This window comes from Hemicordylus capensis, chromosome 4 (genome assembly GCF_027244095.1).
Source record: "Hemicordylus capensis ecotype Gifberg chromosome 4, rHemCap1.1.pri, whole genome shotgun sequence".
Lineage (NCBI taxonomy): Eukaryota > Metazoa > Chordata > Lepidosauria > Squamata > Cordylidae > Hemicordylus > Hemicordylus capensis.
In genome coordinates, this window is record NC_069660.1 from 257,798,533 (window position 1) to 257,817,153 (window position 18,621).

Below are 18,621 nucleotides of genomic sequence, written 5' to 3' on the forward strand. Positions count from 1 at the left end.
CCCTCCACAACAGCGGAAACCCCAGTTTAGATCCATCTGGGCTGAACTGGAAACTTATGCTGCAGACTCAGCCTTTCTCACCCTGACGCGCTGATAGTCTTAGGTGGTAACTTCAACACTAGGTTGGGTCCTGATGATCACACCCTGTATACAATGCCCCCCCCCCCCCCACAACCTCGAGACTAATGGATTCTTTTTCAATTGAATTTCAAATGACTGGAGATCAAACTTTGTGGGACTCTGCTTGGCACAAACAGCTACTAAACTTAACCTTTTCATCCTAAATGGTGCTGTCAATGGCAACCAGCCAGGAGAATTTACCTATCTTTCAGGCCCAAGAATGAGTGTATCTGCTTCCTTTTGTTGAGAGCCTAGAGATTGTTCCTAAATTTGACAGCGATCACCTTCCAATCTTCCTTCAATTAACATCTTTCACCCATTTAACCCACACTGAGGTCCGCTATCAACTCCCAGTATCCTCGGCAGGGAGATCCCTTTGTCATGCCAAATGGACTCTCCAACTTGATCAAGTGATAACTGGGCTGCTTGCCTTGGAGTGCTTTCAGCCAATTGAAATTTCTCCAATTGGCCCTGATAACAGCTGAACCCCCAACACTCCTCTGGTGATTTACAGCATTCTAGTTGCTGAGCTTCAATGGCACCTAAAATGCAAAAGTAGTGCACCCCTGAGACAGTGTCATCACCACTCCAAACCTTGGTTTAATAAAGACTGTTTTAATGCTAAAAAAAAAAGAAGCTCTCACCACATCCTACCAGGTCGATAAAGCCAGCAGTGGATCAATGGAAGGGAAGGACCTCCTTCAGCAGAAGAGGAGCTACAAACAGCTGGTGGCACGTAAGAAAAAAGAAGCCATAAAAGAAAAATGGGCACGACTCATTCAGGCAGTCTGAACCAATGATTCAGCTGTGTTCTGGCACATCACCACGTGCAGCCATAGCAACGGCACGACGCATCTAGATTGCCATACCCCCCCAGGGACTTGGGAAAAACACTTCCATGAACTCTACGAGGATTCTTCTGCAGAAGGCAGACGCCTTGGGCAAACTATAGAGGACACGACTGTGTGTATACGCATGACAACATCTGAGATCAAGAGCCTTGTTGCCCATGTGAGAACCGGGAAGGCCACGGGGGAGGACCTGATTCCACCTGAGGCCATTAAAAATAATCTGGATTGGTGGGCCTCCATTCTGGTCTCACTATTTACCTTTTTACCTTCAGTGATACTCATGAACATATCCCCAAGGGCTGGGGGACAGCAATTATTGTTCCCATTTTCAAAAAGAGCAGAAACAACAACAACCTGGCCAAAAGATTCCAATAAGCTAGAAAACCTAGGTGAACCAGAGTCCTCCACAGAATCATTATGGGTAACATTATGAGGACTGAAAAGAAATGTGTTACTAGGGATGTGCTATCGCCCTCCAGATAAAAGTGCTGAGAGTGACCTAGAGTTGGAGAAACAAATAAGAGAGCAATCAAAGAGAGACAGGGCAGTAATAATGGGTGAGTTCAACTAACCACACATAGACTGGGTAAATTCATATTCAGTTAATGAGAGTGTCCAAATTTCTAGATGTGCTAAATGACTGTGCCTTAGAACAGTTAGTCACGAAACCAACCAGAGAGATGGCGACTTTGGATTTAATCTTGTGTGGTGCCCAGGTCCTGAGTTGCAGAACCATTGAGTAGCAGTGACCATAGTGTGATCCAATTCAGCTTATATGAGAGTGGAGAATAGTCAAGGAAGTCCAACACAGATGTGTTGGACTTCAGAAGAGGAAACTTCTCAAAAATGAGGGGACTGGCAAGAAGGAAGTTGAAAGGGAAAGTCAGGAGGGTCAAATCACTCCAGAAAGCATGGAACTTATTTAAAACCACAGTACTAGAAGCGCAGTTGGAATGTATACCAAGAAGGAGGAAAGGTACCAACAAGTTCAGGAGGATGCCAGTGTGACTAACAAGTAGAGTCAGGATACCTGTAAAAGTGAGGACGACTTCCTTCAGAAAATGGAAGTCCTGCCCAAATGAAGAGAACAGGAAGGAACATAAACTCTGGCAAAAGAAATGCAAGGACACAATAAGAGATGCAAAGAGAGGCTTTGAGGAGCATATAGCTAGAACTGTCAAGGGGAATAACAAGAACTTCTTTAAATATATCAGAAGTAGAAAACCTGCCAGGTATGCAGCTGGACCCTTAGATGATGAGGGTGTGAAAGGAATTATTAAGGAGGATAAGGAGATTGCAGAGAAGCTGAATGAGTTCTTTGAATCTGTCTTCACGGCAGAAGATACTGACATATACCCTCTCCAGTATTGGGTTTTTCAGGTTTAGCGGCTGAGGAATTGGGTGAATTTGAGGTTATAAAAGAAGATGTTCTCAATTGTCTTGAAAAACTAAAAATTAACAAATTGCCAGGGCCAGATGGCATCCACCCAAGAGTTTTGAAGGAATTCAAATGTGAAATTACCGATCACCTAGCAAAAATATATAACCTGTCCCTACAATCAGGCTCTGTACCAGAGGACTGGAAAGTAGCCAATATGACTCCAATTTTCAAGAAGGGATCCAGGGTGAATCTGGGAAATTACAGACCGATAAGCTTAACTTCAGTGCGGGATAAATTGATGGAAAGCATACTTAAGGACAAAATTGTTAAACATATAGAACAGGTCTTGTTGAAGGAGAACCAGCACAGCTTCTGCAAGGGAAGGTCTTGCCTCACTAACCTTTTGGAATTATTTGAGAGTGTCAACAGGCATGTGGATAAAGGTGATCCGGTTGACATAGTATACTTGGACTTCCAAAACGCTTTTGATAAAGTTCCCCACTGAAGGCTCTTGAGTAAACTTAGCAGTCATGGAATAAGGAGACTGGTTCATGTGTGCATTGGTAACTGGTTGAAGGACAGGGAACAGAGGTAGGAAGTGGGGTCCCCCAGGGATCAGTACTGGGACCAGTGCTCTATGAAGTTGCCAAATTTGCAGGTTACACTAAACAATTTAAGGTCGTGAAATCCACAACGGATTGTGAGGAACTCCAAAAAGATCTCTCCAAACTGGGTGTCTGGGTGACAAAATGGCAAATGCGGTTCAGTGTAAGCAAGTGTAAAGTGATGTACATTGGGGCAAAAACACACCAACTTCACATATACGCTGATGGGATCTGAGCTGCCGGTGACTGATCAGGAGAGAGCTCTTGGGGTCGTGGTGGACAGCTCATTGAAAGTGTTGTCTCAGTGTGTGGTAGCTGTGAAAAAAGCTAACTCCATGATAGTCATCATTAGGAGGGGGATTGAAAATAAAAATGCTAATATTATAATGCCCTTATACAAATCTATGGTGTGGCCTCATCTGGAGTACTGTGTACAACTTTGGTCACCGTATCTTAAGAAGGCTATTGTAGAACTTGAAAAGGTGCAGAGGAGGGCAACCAAAATGATCAGGGGCCTGGAGCACCTTCCTTATAAGGCTAGGCTACAGCATCTGGGGCTCTTTACCTTGGAAAAGAAGCGACTAAGGAGAGACATGATCAAAGTGTATAAAATTATGCATGGAATGGATTATGATTGATTATTATTTATTCGATTTCTATACCGCCCTTCCAAAAATGGCTCAAGACAGTTTACACAGAGAAATAATAAATAAATAAGATGGGTTCCTGTCCCCAAAGGGTTCACAACCTAAAAGAAACATAAGATAGACACCAGCAACAGTCACTGGAGGTACTGTGCTGGGGGTGGATAGGTCCAGTTACTCTCCCCCTGATAAATAAAGAGAATGACCACGTCAAAAGATGCCTCTTTGCCAAGTTAGTAGGGGTTTGTGGAGATGGTAGACAGAGAGAAATTTTTCTCCTTCTCTCACAGCACTAGAATCAGGGGTCACCCCATGAAACTGAAGGTCAGGAAATTTAGGACCAACAAGCAGAAGTACTTTTTCACACAGTGCATATGGAATTCTTTGCCATGGGATGTGGTGATGGCCACCAGCTTGGATAGCTTTAAAAGGGGTTTAGACAGATTCATGGAGGCCAGGTCTATCAATGGCTACTAGTCTGATGGCTGTGGGCCAACTCCAGCTTCAAAGGCATGATGCCTCTCAATACCAGTTGCAGGGGAGCAACAGCAGGAGAGAGGGCATGCACATACCTCTTGCCTGTGGGCTCCTCATAGGCATCTGGTAGGCCACTGTCTGAAACAGGATGATGCTGGACTAGATGGGCCTTGTGCCTGATCCAACAGGGCTGTTCTTATGTTCTAATTATGGACCCATTCACCATCAACACAATTAGTAAGCTCTATGTAAGACATCTGCATTGGAAATTACGGGACTGGCTGAAGCAGGAAAATCTGCTAGTAGAGGAAAAGGCTGGCTTCAGGGAAGGCCAATCTACAATCAAACAGTGTCTAGATTTCCATCCCACTAAACTTGTAGGAGCCCATATTTCCACCCTACTTTATGCAGATGATGTAGCAATACTCTAAAAGACTCCCATTGGCCTTAAGTGTGCATGGAGGGCCTTAGCACAGTATTGCAAGGAAGATCTGCTGGAACATATTTATTATAAAACCAAAATTATGGTCTTCACTAAAAAGGCCCAAGATCCACACCTGATTTATAGAAGGGCACAAGATTGAAAAGGTTCCTTTTTAAAAATACTTGAGGGTAGTCCTGCACTCCACTGGCACTAGGAAGACACATGGGGACTATACTGCATTAAATGCAGTTTCTCCGGACAAGAGGTGGCCATTACATACCTGCAGCAATAAATTGTATGAAGCCAAGCTGCTAGCACAGCTTCTCTATGGTGCCCAGATGGGCCCCTTCCCCAACTTCGCGCCATTGGAACATGTGCAAAGTTCCTAAGAGCAGCCCTTAAAGTTCCAAGATGTGTCTCTAATGCCACCTTGCGATTGATGAAAGTGGAAGCAAGGGTCTGGATTAACACACTTAACTATTGGCCTAGACTATTTCTCTGTCCCTTAGGCTTTGCCCCCCTCACCCTGAGTGATGACTTCCAATCTAGCTGGAAACAGTCAATTATGACTAAAATGTTTTCCCTGGGCCTGTCCCCACTTTATGATCCACCTACAATCCGGCCAAGGAACGTATCAAACAGCGTATTTCAGACATCGGCAATCTGATATAGGTAAGGTCCTGAACTTCCTCATCAGTGAAGGACTCAGGTATACTACCTCTCCTGTGGCATACCTAACACAACTGGAAGTCCCAAAGCACAGGAGGACCTGCATGCTGGCGTGTCTTTCCCTCAGCTATGCTTGAGGGATGATATGGGAAGATCCCACTCTCGGAACATCAATGCCCCTGCGACTCTGGGCAAGCAGAAACAACAGGGCATGTCCTCCTTCAGTATTTGTTATATTGGGACATTTGTGCCACCTTCATTCTACCACTGTTACATAACTATCCTGATTGTATGGACCAATTTTACGATGTTTTACTGCTTTCTGACAGTAACCCCGCCACCACATCGTGTTGCTAGGTTCTGTGCAGCAGCGATTAAAATCCGGCGGATGATGACCTCCTGTTGGTGCCCAGCAACCAACTTTATGGACTAACTCAAGCACACCCTTTGCCTGCTACCTTCGAGCACTTCATGGCAGCCCAGCATTTCTACAGTTCTATAATCCCACAGCTTCTTGGCATTTTACCTTGCCCTAAACTGATAAAGCTCTTACTATGTCTGTAGTTGCCCTTGTATGATCGTTTATGCCTCCATGTTTTGTATATAACATTTTAATGCATTGTTTCTCTCTTTTATGCCTTTTTTAAAAAAGATGTTTTTATGATGCATTTTATAAATATTTGTACCCATCTTTTACCATTATTAACTGCTGTTAACTGCATGATTTGTATGATTTTATATGCCTATGTTTTTCATAGAACTCTTTAATGCATTCTTGCTTCTCTCTTTTATGCCTCTTTTTAATAAAGGATCATTTAGTTTGCGGTCTTGCTCTGTCTTAGACAGCCATAGTTTTATTTTAAATTTTACTTCCACTTCTGATTCTTATAGTCTTTTATCAGAGTCTTTCATTATATACTTGTATTGTGTGCCCCTAGGCTTTTAATATCTACTTTTACTTTTAATATGTAATAACCCCTTATATTTTATGCTGGTCTATGACCGTAATAAAGACTGGTCGATTGACTCCAAAGGTATGCAGATATTCTTGGTAGCTGCCCCTCTGCTTAGCTTTCAAACATCTTTCCCCTAGAGAGACAAAGCCAGAAATTTCCTAAAAGTAGGGTGAGGTCTTTTTTCTTCAGTAAGAGATACAGAGTGATGTGGACAGTTTTAATTCTTGTGGTCCTAAAGATTTGAAGATGCTGTCACTGGTTGACATAATGCACAGTGTACTGTGGGCATCTAAAAACAACACTGACGTGTTGCACAAGAGCACTCCTGCACTAATATGGAAAGTCACACAATCACACTGCACAAAGCTATGGTCATCAAAAAGAATGGCTGTAGTGTACAAGCATGACTGTGCAGTTTTCCATAATAGCACAAGAGTGCTCTTGCACAGCATTACTGACTTTTTTAAGGTGCTCACAGTAGTGCAAGCTGTGCAGAACATCTACAGTACACTGTGCATCATGTCAGCCCCTCAAATAAGCCTCTGGGATGATGCAGATTAAATGAAATAAACAACTCCAAGACTCGAAGTAGTTGATCCTTTGCATACATTTACATTATTTTTGTAGGTGCGTGTGCAATTCCAAGGCAGTATCACGCTCACCAGTGTTAAAGAAAGCATGTAATTTCAAATGGAGTTAAGTGATAGGTAGCAAACAAAAGTATCACCACAAAAAATACTTCTGACCTATTGTAAGGTAAAGTGCCGTCGAGTGGGTGTCGACTCCAGGCGACCACAGAGTCTTTGGTAGAATATATGAGGGGTTTACCCACACAGTATGAGATTAAGCCTTTCAGCATCTTCCTATATTGCTGCTGCCCTATATAGGTGTTTCCCATAGTTTGGGAAACATACCAGCAAGAACTCAAACGGGCAACCTCTGGCTTGCTAATCAAGTCATTTCCCCACTCTTAAATTTCCTCAGATTTACTTGCTTAATTATTACTAACTCCAGTAATCCCTAGACTATTTTCAATTAGGATTTCACACCCAGCCAAGGCCCCTTCTACTTGTACACAAAAATTCTAAAAACAAAACACAACACCAGTCACTGTGCTGTAATATCATTAGACTCTTACAGAGCCAGTCATGTGTTCCAGATCACCATGCATCCACATCTTTCTCATTATGATATTATGCTTTCACTCATGGTTAGGCCAAATTAGCTCCCAGCAACTGAACTGGAGCTATTGCTATTGACTGAACTGGAGCTATTGCTATTGCTATTGATATTTAACACACAAGTTTAAATAAACATAACCTAAAATAAAATTTAACACACTCTACTTTCCCTTGTTGGTAAAAACAAACAAAAAACCCTCAAGCTCTGAAAAGATTTACCCTTTATTTTGAAAATAAAGGCTAAATCTTTTCAGAGCTCGAGGGTTTTTTGTTTGTTTTTACCAACAGGACTGGGTTTAGCAGTCATCTTTAAGGCATGTTCTGAAATTACTTCACTGTCACATTTTAATTCTAAGTTGTCACATAATATTCTAAGGCCTGCAACAGAAAAAACTAGCATTCCTATTTGAAGCTACTCAGCAACTTGCTTATCTTTTGAAATTTTACATCATTCGACATAAATATATGTGCTTACCAATCTTTGATTAAGCCTCTTATTTTCTTCCTCTTTCAATTGCAATGTCTAAAAAAACCAAAAAAACACACCCCTTTAAAAATTTTATTTTAAAATGACTTTGTATAGATTTGTATACCTCCATACACACAATTTCAATATCTTAGAGAGGCATCCTTAAAATAAAATTTAAAAAAGCAAGACACCTAGTACATATACACACACAATCATAGGCATATAAACACCCACTATAACCCAGATCCATTCAGATGTTTGCAGTCTCCTATGAATTTGAGAAAAAGCTTTGGATCTGTACTGGAGTAGCTGCTCCACAGTGTGTCGACTGAAATATGTGGTTCAAGGTTGCAGAATTGTTCTCCAAAACAGTTGCCATATCTTGGAAAGCAAAATCCAGTTATTTGGAAGTAAGGATTTCCCACTCCTCACCCCAGTGGTTTGCAGACTAGCCAGCAGACACGAAGATGGGTGACTTCATATGAGCGCTGTGAGATATTCCCCTTAGGAAATGGGGCCATAGTTCAGTGGACGAACATCTGCATGCTTGCACGGAGAAAAACAGTTTGCTCACCTGTAACAGATGATCTGTAGGTGATCCATTGTATTAATAAGGAATGGGTTTTGCGCCTGTGCAAAGACGTCGCGGATAGATTGACTAGCTCCTTGTGCTGCCTCCAACTATCCTGCGCATGGTCTGTGCTTCCGTTATTCCAGGCAGTTGGGGTGCGTGTCTCTCAGTTTCTGCAGACCGCCAGTGTGATTTTATGTCCTGATGATCTAGTTTCTTATGTCCTGCCGTGACCATTGCGGGGGAGGCCTGGGCGGGATTTATGAATACAATGGATCACCTCCAGATAATCTGTTACAGGTGAGCAGCCTGTTTATCTGGATCGTGATCCATTGTATTCATAAGGAATGGGTGACTAGCAAGCTCCCCCCTTGGTGGTGGATCATCATAGCAGGACTCGTTTAAGGATACTCTCGCTAAACTCTGTCTCTCTTGCCTGTTGCAAGTCTAGCGCATAATGTTTTATAAATGGCTGGAGTGTAGACCATGTCGCTGCTTTGCAGATTGCTGGCATAGACACCCCTGCAAGACTGGCAGCCAAGGAAAGATATACCCTTGTGGAATGGGCCTTAATCGTACTTGGAGGCTTCCCCCCTCTGATTCATATGCCAACTTAATAGTTTGAGTAATCCATTGGGACAGGCGCTGCCTTGAGACTGGCTTGCCCATGGACTTTCCCTTAAAGAGCATTAATAGTTTCCTTGTTTTTCATATAACAATGTTTATGATTTCAAATGTTTTTCATTTCCTTGTTTTTCCTTGTTGCCTCCAAATAGTACAACAGAGCTTGGCATACATCCAAGCTATGCATGCATTTCTCTAAATGTGATTCCGGATTCTGGAAAAAAGCTGGAAGTACTACACACATGGACAAATTTGTTGGTACTCTTACAGCTCATTGAAAAAGTGTTTTATGCTTCCTGAAAGGTGATTAAATGAAATGCAATCGTCCCATGTATACCTGCATGCCTTTGATATGTCACTTAGTAAAGCTAAGCAAGTGTGAAAAGAGGTGAAGTATTGCTTATCCTACAAAGATATTCTAAAGTGGCCTGGACACATTTGTTGGTACCCCTAGAAAAGATCATAAATAATTGGAAGAGAGTGATTTTTCAAATTAGCTGTCTTATTTAATTAGTATCACACGACTCCAATCATGCAATCAGTCAGCCTACTGAAATGGAGAAAAGTAGTCACTCTGCTGTTTGGTGTCATAGTGTGTCCCACAATGAACATGGACCAGAGAAAGCAAAGGAGAGAGTTGTCTGAGGAGATAAGAAAGAAAATTATAGACAAGCACATTAAAGGCAAGGGCTATAAGACCATCTCCAAGCAGTTTGATGTTCCTGTGACAACAGTTGCAAATATTATTAAGAAGTTCAAGGTCCATGGGACTGTAGCCAACCTCCCTGGATACAGCTGCAAGAGGAAAACTGACCCCAGGATGGGCAGAAGGATAGAGAGAATGATAGACAAAAAGCCAAGGGCAACTTCCAAAGAGATACAAGCTGAACTCCAAGGTCAAGGTCCATCAGTATCTGATCGCACCATCAGTCGCTTTTTGAGTGACAGTGGGCTCAATGGAAGAAGACCCAGGAGGACTCCACTATAGAAAGAAAAACATAAAAAAGCCAGACTGGAATTTGCTAAAATGCATATTGACAAGTCACAATGCTTCTGGGAGAATGTCCTTTGGACAGATGAGACAAAACTGGAGCTTTTTGGCAAGTCACATCAGCTCTATGTCCACAGATGAAAAAATGAAGCTTCCAAAGAACACCATACCTCCTGTGAAACATGGGGGAGGCTCGGTTATGTTTTGGGGCTGCTTTGCTGTGTCTGGCACGGGGTGCCTTGAGTCTGTGCAGGGAACAATGAAATCTCAAGACTATCAAGACATTCTGGAGCAAAACGTACTGCCCAGTGTCAGAAAGCTCTGTCTCAGTCATGGATCCTCCAACAGGATAATAACCCAAAAGACACAGCTAAAAGCACCCAAGAAAGGCTAAGAACAAAACATTAGACTATTCTGAAGTGACCTTCTATGAGCCCTGATTTGAATCCTATCGAACATCTACGGAAAGAACTGAAACATGCAGTCTGGAGAAGACACCTTTCAAACCTGACACAGCTGGAGCAGTTTGTTCAGGAAGAGTGGGCCAAACTACTTGTTGACAGGTGCAGAAGTCTCATTGAGAGCTACAGGAATAGCTTGTTTGCAGTGATTGCCTCTAAAGGTTGTGCAACAAAATATTAGGTTAAGGGTCCCATCATTTTTGTCCATGCCATTTTCATTTGTGTTATTATTTGAAATATTCCATTGCACCAAAACTCTAAAGCAAAGTCTGATTTTTGTTAAATGTGGAATAAACAATGATATATCACAACACCCTCTGTTCTTAAGTATGCCACCACTACAGCCATGACCTTTGTAAACACATGTGGCGCCACAGATAGGCCGAATGGCAAACACACATATTGGTACGCTATATCACCCACCGTAAACTGTAGGTACTTGTGGTGCTTTTCGCATATCCCCACATGGAAATATGCATCCTTTAAGTCCAGGGTTACTTCCCACTTCTCCTTGGCTAGGAAGTGCAAGATTCCTTGTAGGGTAATCATTCTGAACTTTTGTGTATCTATGTATTGATTCAGTTCTCTCAGGTCCATTATTGCCCAAATCCCCCCGTCCTTCTTGGGAATTTGGAAATATAAGGAGTAGAATCCCTTCATTCTGTCCATCAACTGCACTTGCACAATCGCTTGTTTCTCTAGCAACATCTGTACTTCCTCTCGTAGTACCAGGGTTGGTCTAGTATATTTCACACCCTGAAAGGGAGATAAAGCTTTGAATTATATTGCATAGCCAGACCTTATAATCTTCAACACCCACTGGTCTGATGTTATGTTGTGCCATGCTTGAGCATGGCTTGCCAATTTGATGGATACATTGATAATCACAAGGCTGATGTTGGGAGCCTTGGGCAGTGTAGCTTGTGTTGCATTGTGTTCGTGCAGTGGGTGGACAGGACCTTCAAAGAGACTGCTTCGTCTGGTCTCTGCCCTGGTTTTGGCCTTTTGATTTTTGTCCATAGGGCTTGTTCCATTGGAACAGCCTATATTGCTTTCTGTATTCTCTCCTGTCCTGCCTGTAAGATGGGTGGTTTGCTGCCTTCCATAATTGTGATTATGTGCTGATTGGCCCATTGTATTTGCTGATGCCATAAATGACTTTGCTGTGAAGTTTAGCTTTTTAAGTGATTCCATTGTACTATTAGTTGTTTCTGCAAATAGTCCTGTACCATCATAAGGTAATTGTCCTATTTTTTCTTTTGCGTCTTGATGCAGGTTGGTGAAGCGCAGCCAAGCATGGCGGCGCAAGATCACCACTGTAGTCATTGCCCTTGACTCAGTCTCCGCTAAGTGTCTGAACATACTGAGCAGATGCCTGGTAACCACAGTTGTCTTCTCATACGTTTTTTCTGCAATTATTCTTCAGTGGTCATCAATGGTGAGTCCTGAAAAAAGACATCCCACTGATGGTGTCCATATCTCGCCAAACACGCAGAATAGTTGGTTACCTTTATAGCTAGATTAGAGGTGGCATACACCCTATGTCCCAAAAGTCTAGCTTCCTGCCCTCTTTATCAGCAAGTGTCGTGTGACATTGACTTCCCTGTGAGGATGCACATTCCACAACCACAGAGTTTGCCACAGCATGCTTCATGAGGTAGGTGTTCTCCTCTTCCTGTATCCTATACAATCCTTCTAACTTTCTTGAAATAGCAGTAGATGTTAGCAGCACTTCCCATGCTGACTGTGCTGCCTTAGTGATGGCTGGCAGAATGGGGAGAGATACTGGGTGTGAATGTTTAGCCTTAGCCATCATATTGCAGACCGGATCTTTTAGAGCTAATTCCGGCAGTTTTATTTCCAGGCCTAAGGTTTCTGCCATTTAACGGATCTTAGCACGATAAGCCTTTAGTTCCTCTGCAGGCGAGATGGAAGTCTTTGGCGCAATCTCCGCCGGAAGGTCTAGCTTGATAGGATCATGGTCTGGGATGCTTTCCTCCTCGGTGTCTGATGTGTAAGAGTTGTCAGAGTCAACCTCCTCTGACGGCTCTGTTGGAGGTTACAGGAAGGGTAGTAGCCGTTCTTGAGGGTATGCCCCCAATGCTGCTGGTACAGGCTGAATTCGGCATGACGCAGTATCACTCTCGACCACCTTCACAGGCTCCCTTAAAGGCGGTGGAGGTTGTGGTGTCATTTGCTGGCACAGCGCTTCCTGCTGCACCTTCCATATCTTGTATTCTGCATAGTCAGCAGGATAAGTTACTGATGGGCTATGGCAGAAACCGCAGCTGTATGTGATATGGCCAAGCCCTCCATTAGAAGATGCACCTTGTATTGAGTATGGTGTGTAGCCTGTGCCAGGACGTGCAAACATGGGCAATGGCCTTGTCAGCCCCAGTCTATCAAGTCGTTTGGGTCACTAGAAGCCCAATTGGACTTGTCGCAGCTGATACTAGATGTATAGGGGTTGGTACTGGTAGCTGTGATCTTACTGGTGACATCGAGGGAGTCTTAGGTATGGCCTCGATAACGTGCTCGGTCTCAAGACTGGTGGAACCCTGAAAGCTTGAGCCAGAGGGTGTGCTTTCACTTGATTCCAGCAGAGCTGTAAGTTAAGTTTTTGTTTTAGGGTCTAGCGCTACTTTTTCCTCTGCTGCCCCTTCCCTGAAGTCCAGATAATCCTCAGGTTGGTAGGTACACTGAGGTGTGGCTGTGGGTGATTGAGTGGGGCTGTGTGCAGGGGTAAATGCTAATGCTGTGCGACGTCCTGAAGTTGTCGATGTCAAGGGTAGTGTTGCCTTTGGTGCATCCACGGACATCTTGGCCGATATCGACGTCGAAGGTGACTCTGGTGCAGCCACCACTGGATCCGAAGATGGCGAGTACTGCACCCAAGGTGAGGGTGTGACATTTGCCATGGAATCTCACTGCTCTTCTTCCTCTTGCAAGCTGGTTGGCAATGGGGTTCCACTCCTTACATCAGTCTTCTTAGTTTTTTTTCTCACTGGCAATGACTTGCTTTCTTCATCAGTCGAAGAAAGATGCACCTCTTGTGCCTATGTCAACTCTTTTACAGTCTCTGGCCACTTAAATTCCTGATCTTTGGTGGCTTTAGACTGCTTTTCTGCAGAGTCCACTGAAAGAGTCACTGACTCTGAATAAGGCATTGCACTCGATACTGACCTCGATATTGGTGGACTCGACCCCAATCTCGATGCCAATGGTTTCGATGTTGGTGGATTTGACTCCGATCTCGAAGTCGAAGGTCTCGGAGTTGGGGGTTGAAGTGCATCATCATATAGTGCTGCTCTCAGCCTCAACACTCAATTTTTAAGCGTAGTTTTGAGAAGGAGCAGCAAATTTTGCACGTAGCTGGGTTGTGTTGTTCTACCAGGCATAGCAAGCAGACTTCATGAGTATCAGTAGATGGAAGTTTTGCTCAGCAGTTATCAGAGCATTTAAACATTGTTTTCGTTGCTGATTTAGATACCATTGTCGCTACCTTGTTCCAAGTTGTTTAGAAAGATTTCCCAACCCGTGTCTTGAAGAGACCAGGGGAGATTCTAGTTTTTTGCTTCGTTGTTTAGGGATTTTCCGTAGGCGCGTCCGTTTTCCAAGTCCGTAGTCAAAGTCCAATTTGTCTTCCATGTACTTTCCAAGGTCTTACCGAGTTCTTAACTATGTAAATATTTTTCTGAGGAGCAAACAGATTCAAGGTCTAGACGTAACAGTGGTCTAAAAGAAACGGAGAGAAACACACCCCAACTGCCTGGAATAACAGAAGCACAAGACACGTGCAGGACAGTTGGAGGCAGCACAAGGAGCCAGTCAATCTATCCGTGAGGTCTTTGCACAGGCGCAGAACCCATTCCTTATGAATGCAACAGATCACGATCCAGCTCCTGGAGTTGCCCAGGTTCACTCCCTGGTAATTCCAGATAGGACTGGGAAGGCTCCTGCCTGAAACCTTGGAGAGCTGCTGCCTGTCATTCTAGACAATACTGAGCTAAATGGACTAATGATCTGACTCCGTATATGGCAGCTTCCTATGTCCTTATGGCCCTCTCCCCTTTTGATTACTACTATATGACTGTCTGAGAATACATGGGGTTTAAAAGCCAATCCCACATGTAAGGTAAACACACCCAGTGCTGTCCAACAGGCAGAGTTCTCCAGGGTCTTGGATAAAAGTCTTTTCAGGCCCCGATACCTGAAGATGTTGTGACCTTCTGCAAACAAAGCATGTGCTCTGTCACTGAGCTACAGATCACTCCCTCAGCCACATATGAACCACGTACATTAGAAAGCTGGAGCACTCAAGATTCTTTTCACTGCCTCCAATATTAGTAGGAGTGTTGAAGAATCTAGTTTTCCTAATAGTTAGAATGGATAGTGAGGGAGGATAGTAATAATTTGGAACTGATAATTCTGAGCATCTAATATGAGAAACATTTTCCAGTCATCCCCAGTACAGGTAAGCAACAATAACTGAATGTAATATGGAACATGTGACTGCTAGAGAAAACACACAGGTGCTCATTTGATTTAAACTATATTTTTGTAACTTCAAAATTAACAAGAGACTGTCTGGTGTAATAAAAGGAAACAGATATTCAAACAAGCAGAACATAATACATATATAATAAAGTCAACAGGAGCTTTGCTCCATAACAGCAAAACACAAATACAGCAAGGGCAGATCGGCACAAACTAAGGCTGCTGTGAGCATCTCCCATGCCAGCTTAGGAACGACGCATGCAGACAAATGCTGCACATGCAGTTCCAAGGGCTGGAGCTCTATATCTTGCATTAGGGACTGCGCTCACAGATCTTGACAATGGACTAGGAACTGCATGTACAATGCCAAATCAATAGTTACTGGTATTTTCAACTTTTACTCCAAGCTGCCCATTCTCCAATCAGGTAAATCAGTGCTGTCAGAGTTGCTGGATATATCTTTGGACAGAGTCCAGCTATCTACAAACATGGATACATTTATTTATTGTTCTGAAAAAGAAAGTGTCTTCAAGCACGTTAAGAATTAGAAATACAAGTATGGACCTGCAACAAAATGTTGCAGTATATTCCAGGTGTCCAGGTGTTATCTGTGCCTGAGCATGGTGAAAATCTTAGGTATCTCCCCTGCTCAGAAACAGAAGGGGCTGTGACTATCTTGACGGAGTATTCTTCAAGCTGAGAGATCTCCCACGTGGTTTGTTTATCCCCCCACTCCACCCCCAGCCCACTATCACTGAGTTCCATTCGCTCTGCCCACTTGGTTGTCTGAACTGCCCCCCTGAGTTCCTGAATGTTCTGCTCCACAGGGACCGTTTTGAGGAGGGGTTTTTTTGGCCCGCTTGCTGTTTTTTCCTTTAGATTTTTGTGAAAATCAACCATCTGTGCATTATCCTGAGTCTATCACTTCCTGTCTCTCTCCTGCATGTGCTCTGGTTATGAGTCCATAAGGATAACATTTCTGTTTCAGAAATAGATAACAGACTGACACAAACATTTTTAAAGTTTCAGTGTGGGGGTGGGGGGCAGACAGGTATTCCTTCTTCGCCTATCCATTTCCTTTCTAAACAGAACAACCACCTAAAATGACAGGTGAAGTCTTCCTTCTGCTAAGTGACTGGTAGCAGTGCCATTCAGAAAACAGGCACCTATGTGGTGAGACTTTCCTCCTTTAAATAAATGAATTGCTCAGGAGGAGGAAACATCTAATAGGAAGGTCCTGCTTTTTGATCTATTGATTCTGTGCTTGTGTTATAGGAAGGTTAAACTCCCTTTTGGCTATGGGCGACCCTCTCAGCCTGGCCCAGTTACTTCAGCAAATATAATGAGAATGCAATAATATATGAAGACAAACATCTATTCAAGAAGATATAAATAAATGAGAGGAACTACTCACTTTTTCTAGCATCATTATTCTCTGTTTTTCTTCAGACAATATCTGCACATTTTCACTGGAAAAAAGCCATACATGTTATGTACTGTTTTATTAAAAAGCCCTCGGGCTATTTGACAGTAATGTTAAAATCAGTAATGTGATGTGTAAGATTAACACATCACTCTAAAATAAATGAATAAATATTACAATCACCTTGACGTGCTATATTCAGCCAATCCCTAGGCATGCTCTATAACAAACAGCACTAAACCAAGCAATTCCATACCTGGATATATTTGTTTCTTAACATCTCTTTAAACTGGCATGTTATTCCCTCTACACTCCTTCAGCCCACTTGATCCAAGTACTTAGCCAGGAATTTCAAAACTAGTTCAACCACCATTTTTGAGACATTCCCCTCAGGTTTTCACATGGTAGTGATGTGTAATCTGCCACCCAAATGCTAAAACAGCATGTTAACATGCCTTTAAATTTAACTAGAAAACAAGTTATTAGCACAATATGGTAACATCATCAAATGGAATGGACAGGTGGGTAATGGGGCACTTTGCCAGGATCACTATAACACATGAAAGTTGAGGGCCATTTCATACACAAACATGACTTCATTAAAAGTGAGGAAATCCTATACAACTACCCAATAAATAAATAAATAAATAAATAAATAAGTGACAGCTGTCAGTTTGAATTTTCTTTGACAGATAACTGAAAAAATAAAGTAAGGAAACTGGAGTTTTGCATTGTCTTAGTGGACCTGGCTGCTCTATTGTGTTGCACAAAAATCAAGGATCAATGGGCTGGATTTTCTGGACATACAGTCTGACAACAGGAGTGCATGTTGGATCACATCATGTGAAAGATATGCATAACAAGGGGAATATACGCATATAGCTGTATGCCCAGTTCCTGGGTTGACTGCAGAAGAACTGCAGAAACTGACCCAATGCATCTGAATCCATTCACATACACATGTAAAGTATGGACTGTAACTGGCAGATGGGGTAGAACAAACCAGCTAAGTAATTAGTTACACAAGCCTATTGGCTTCAATTGGATTGTACTTATATAGTGGTGCAGACCAACACAACTTGCAGGACACAGTTCTACTTCCTTTAGGTTAAATTGATCTGAATAGGATACAAATGCATATAACAAAGAAATCATAATAATATATAAAATCAAATCAATTTTTTTCTTCCACATGGGCGTGGAATGTTGGTGGGATTGACCAATTCTCTTCAAATTCACTACAGGAGGCCCTGACCTTCTTCCCCGCATGTGTGGCAGTTCAAGGCTCTAGGGACCAGTGATTCTTTTAAAAATCATTGACAGCTATGGGGAAAAAATCAAAATTTAAGTCTGACTATTCAGATTCCAAAATCCAATATGATACCACCAGAGCCCAAAGAATTAGAATCCAATGTTGTCAAATTTGGATCGGGTCAAATCCAAATCTTCTGAATGGGCCTAGTATATATTATGAATAATGCAAGCCCTATTCTTCTTCAACTGAAATTTCATCCACCCACCCATCCATCTCCCCTGCCCCAAAGGAGACAAACACCCTCATTCAAAAAATAAGATAATTTGCAATGAAGTTGAATTAGTGAGAAGGTATTCTTTATTTGAATAGACTTATAACTGCATGCAATCGGGAGTACAGGTGAGTCAGGCTTTTGGTACAGATTCAAAACTCCAGGTATAACTATGTTACTGTAAATGTTCTTTTAAATCAATATGCAAGGAGGTTACAGAAGCTCTTGAAAATTAAAAAAAAAATTACAGGCATTGATGTAACAGAGATGTTGCTTCAAAGCAATATCAATCTGACTGGAAGTCAGAGAGGAGAACTGGTCTAGAGAGGAGAGCTGGTCTTGTGGTAGCAAACATGACTTGTCCTCATAGCTAAGCAGGGTCTGCCCTGGTTGCATATGAATGGAAGACTTGATGTGTGAGCACTGCAAGATATTCCCCTCAGGGGATGAATCCGCTCTGGGAAGAGCAGAAGGTTTCAAGTTCCCTCCCTGGCTTCTCCAAGATAGGGCTGAGAGAGATTCCTGCCTGCAACCTTGGAGAAGCCGCTGCCAGTCTGTGAAGACAATACTGAGCTAGATAGACCAATGGTCTGACTCAGTATATGACAGTTTTCTATGTTCCTGCTATCTGAATGAATATTCAAACAGGAAAATGTTTGGTACAATCCTCTGAAATAAAAAAAATGATTTTAATCTCAAGTACCTCAATTGCTCACTAATGTTCAGATATACATTTAATTTTAATACAAAA

General features: G+C 42.6%; 1 protein-coding gene across 2 annotated transcripts in view; it reads right to left on the minus strand.

Moving 5' to 3' along the window:
• Positions 1–18,621, minus strand: part of RB1CC1 (RB1 inducible coiled-coil 1) — a 126,038-nt gene that overhangs the window by 14,815 nt on the left and 92,602 nt on the right. For both annotated transcript variants that reach the window (XM_053246516.1, XM_053246517.1), the window contains exons 19-20: positions 16,336–16,390; positions 7,784–7,831 (exon numbers count right to left, since the gene is read on the minus strand). In XM_053246516.1, the coding sequence (XP_053102491.1) occupies positions 7,784–7,831; positions 16,336–16,390 (103 nt within the window). The remainder of the gene's footprint in view (positions 1–7,783; positions 7,832–16,335; positions 16,391–18,621) is intronic.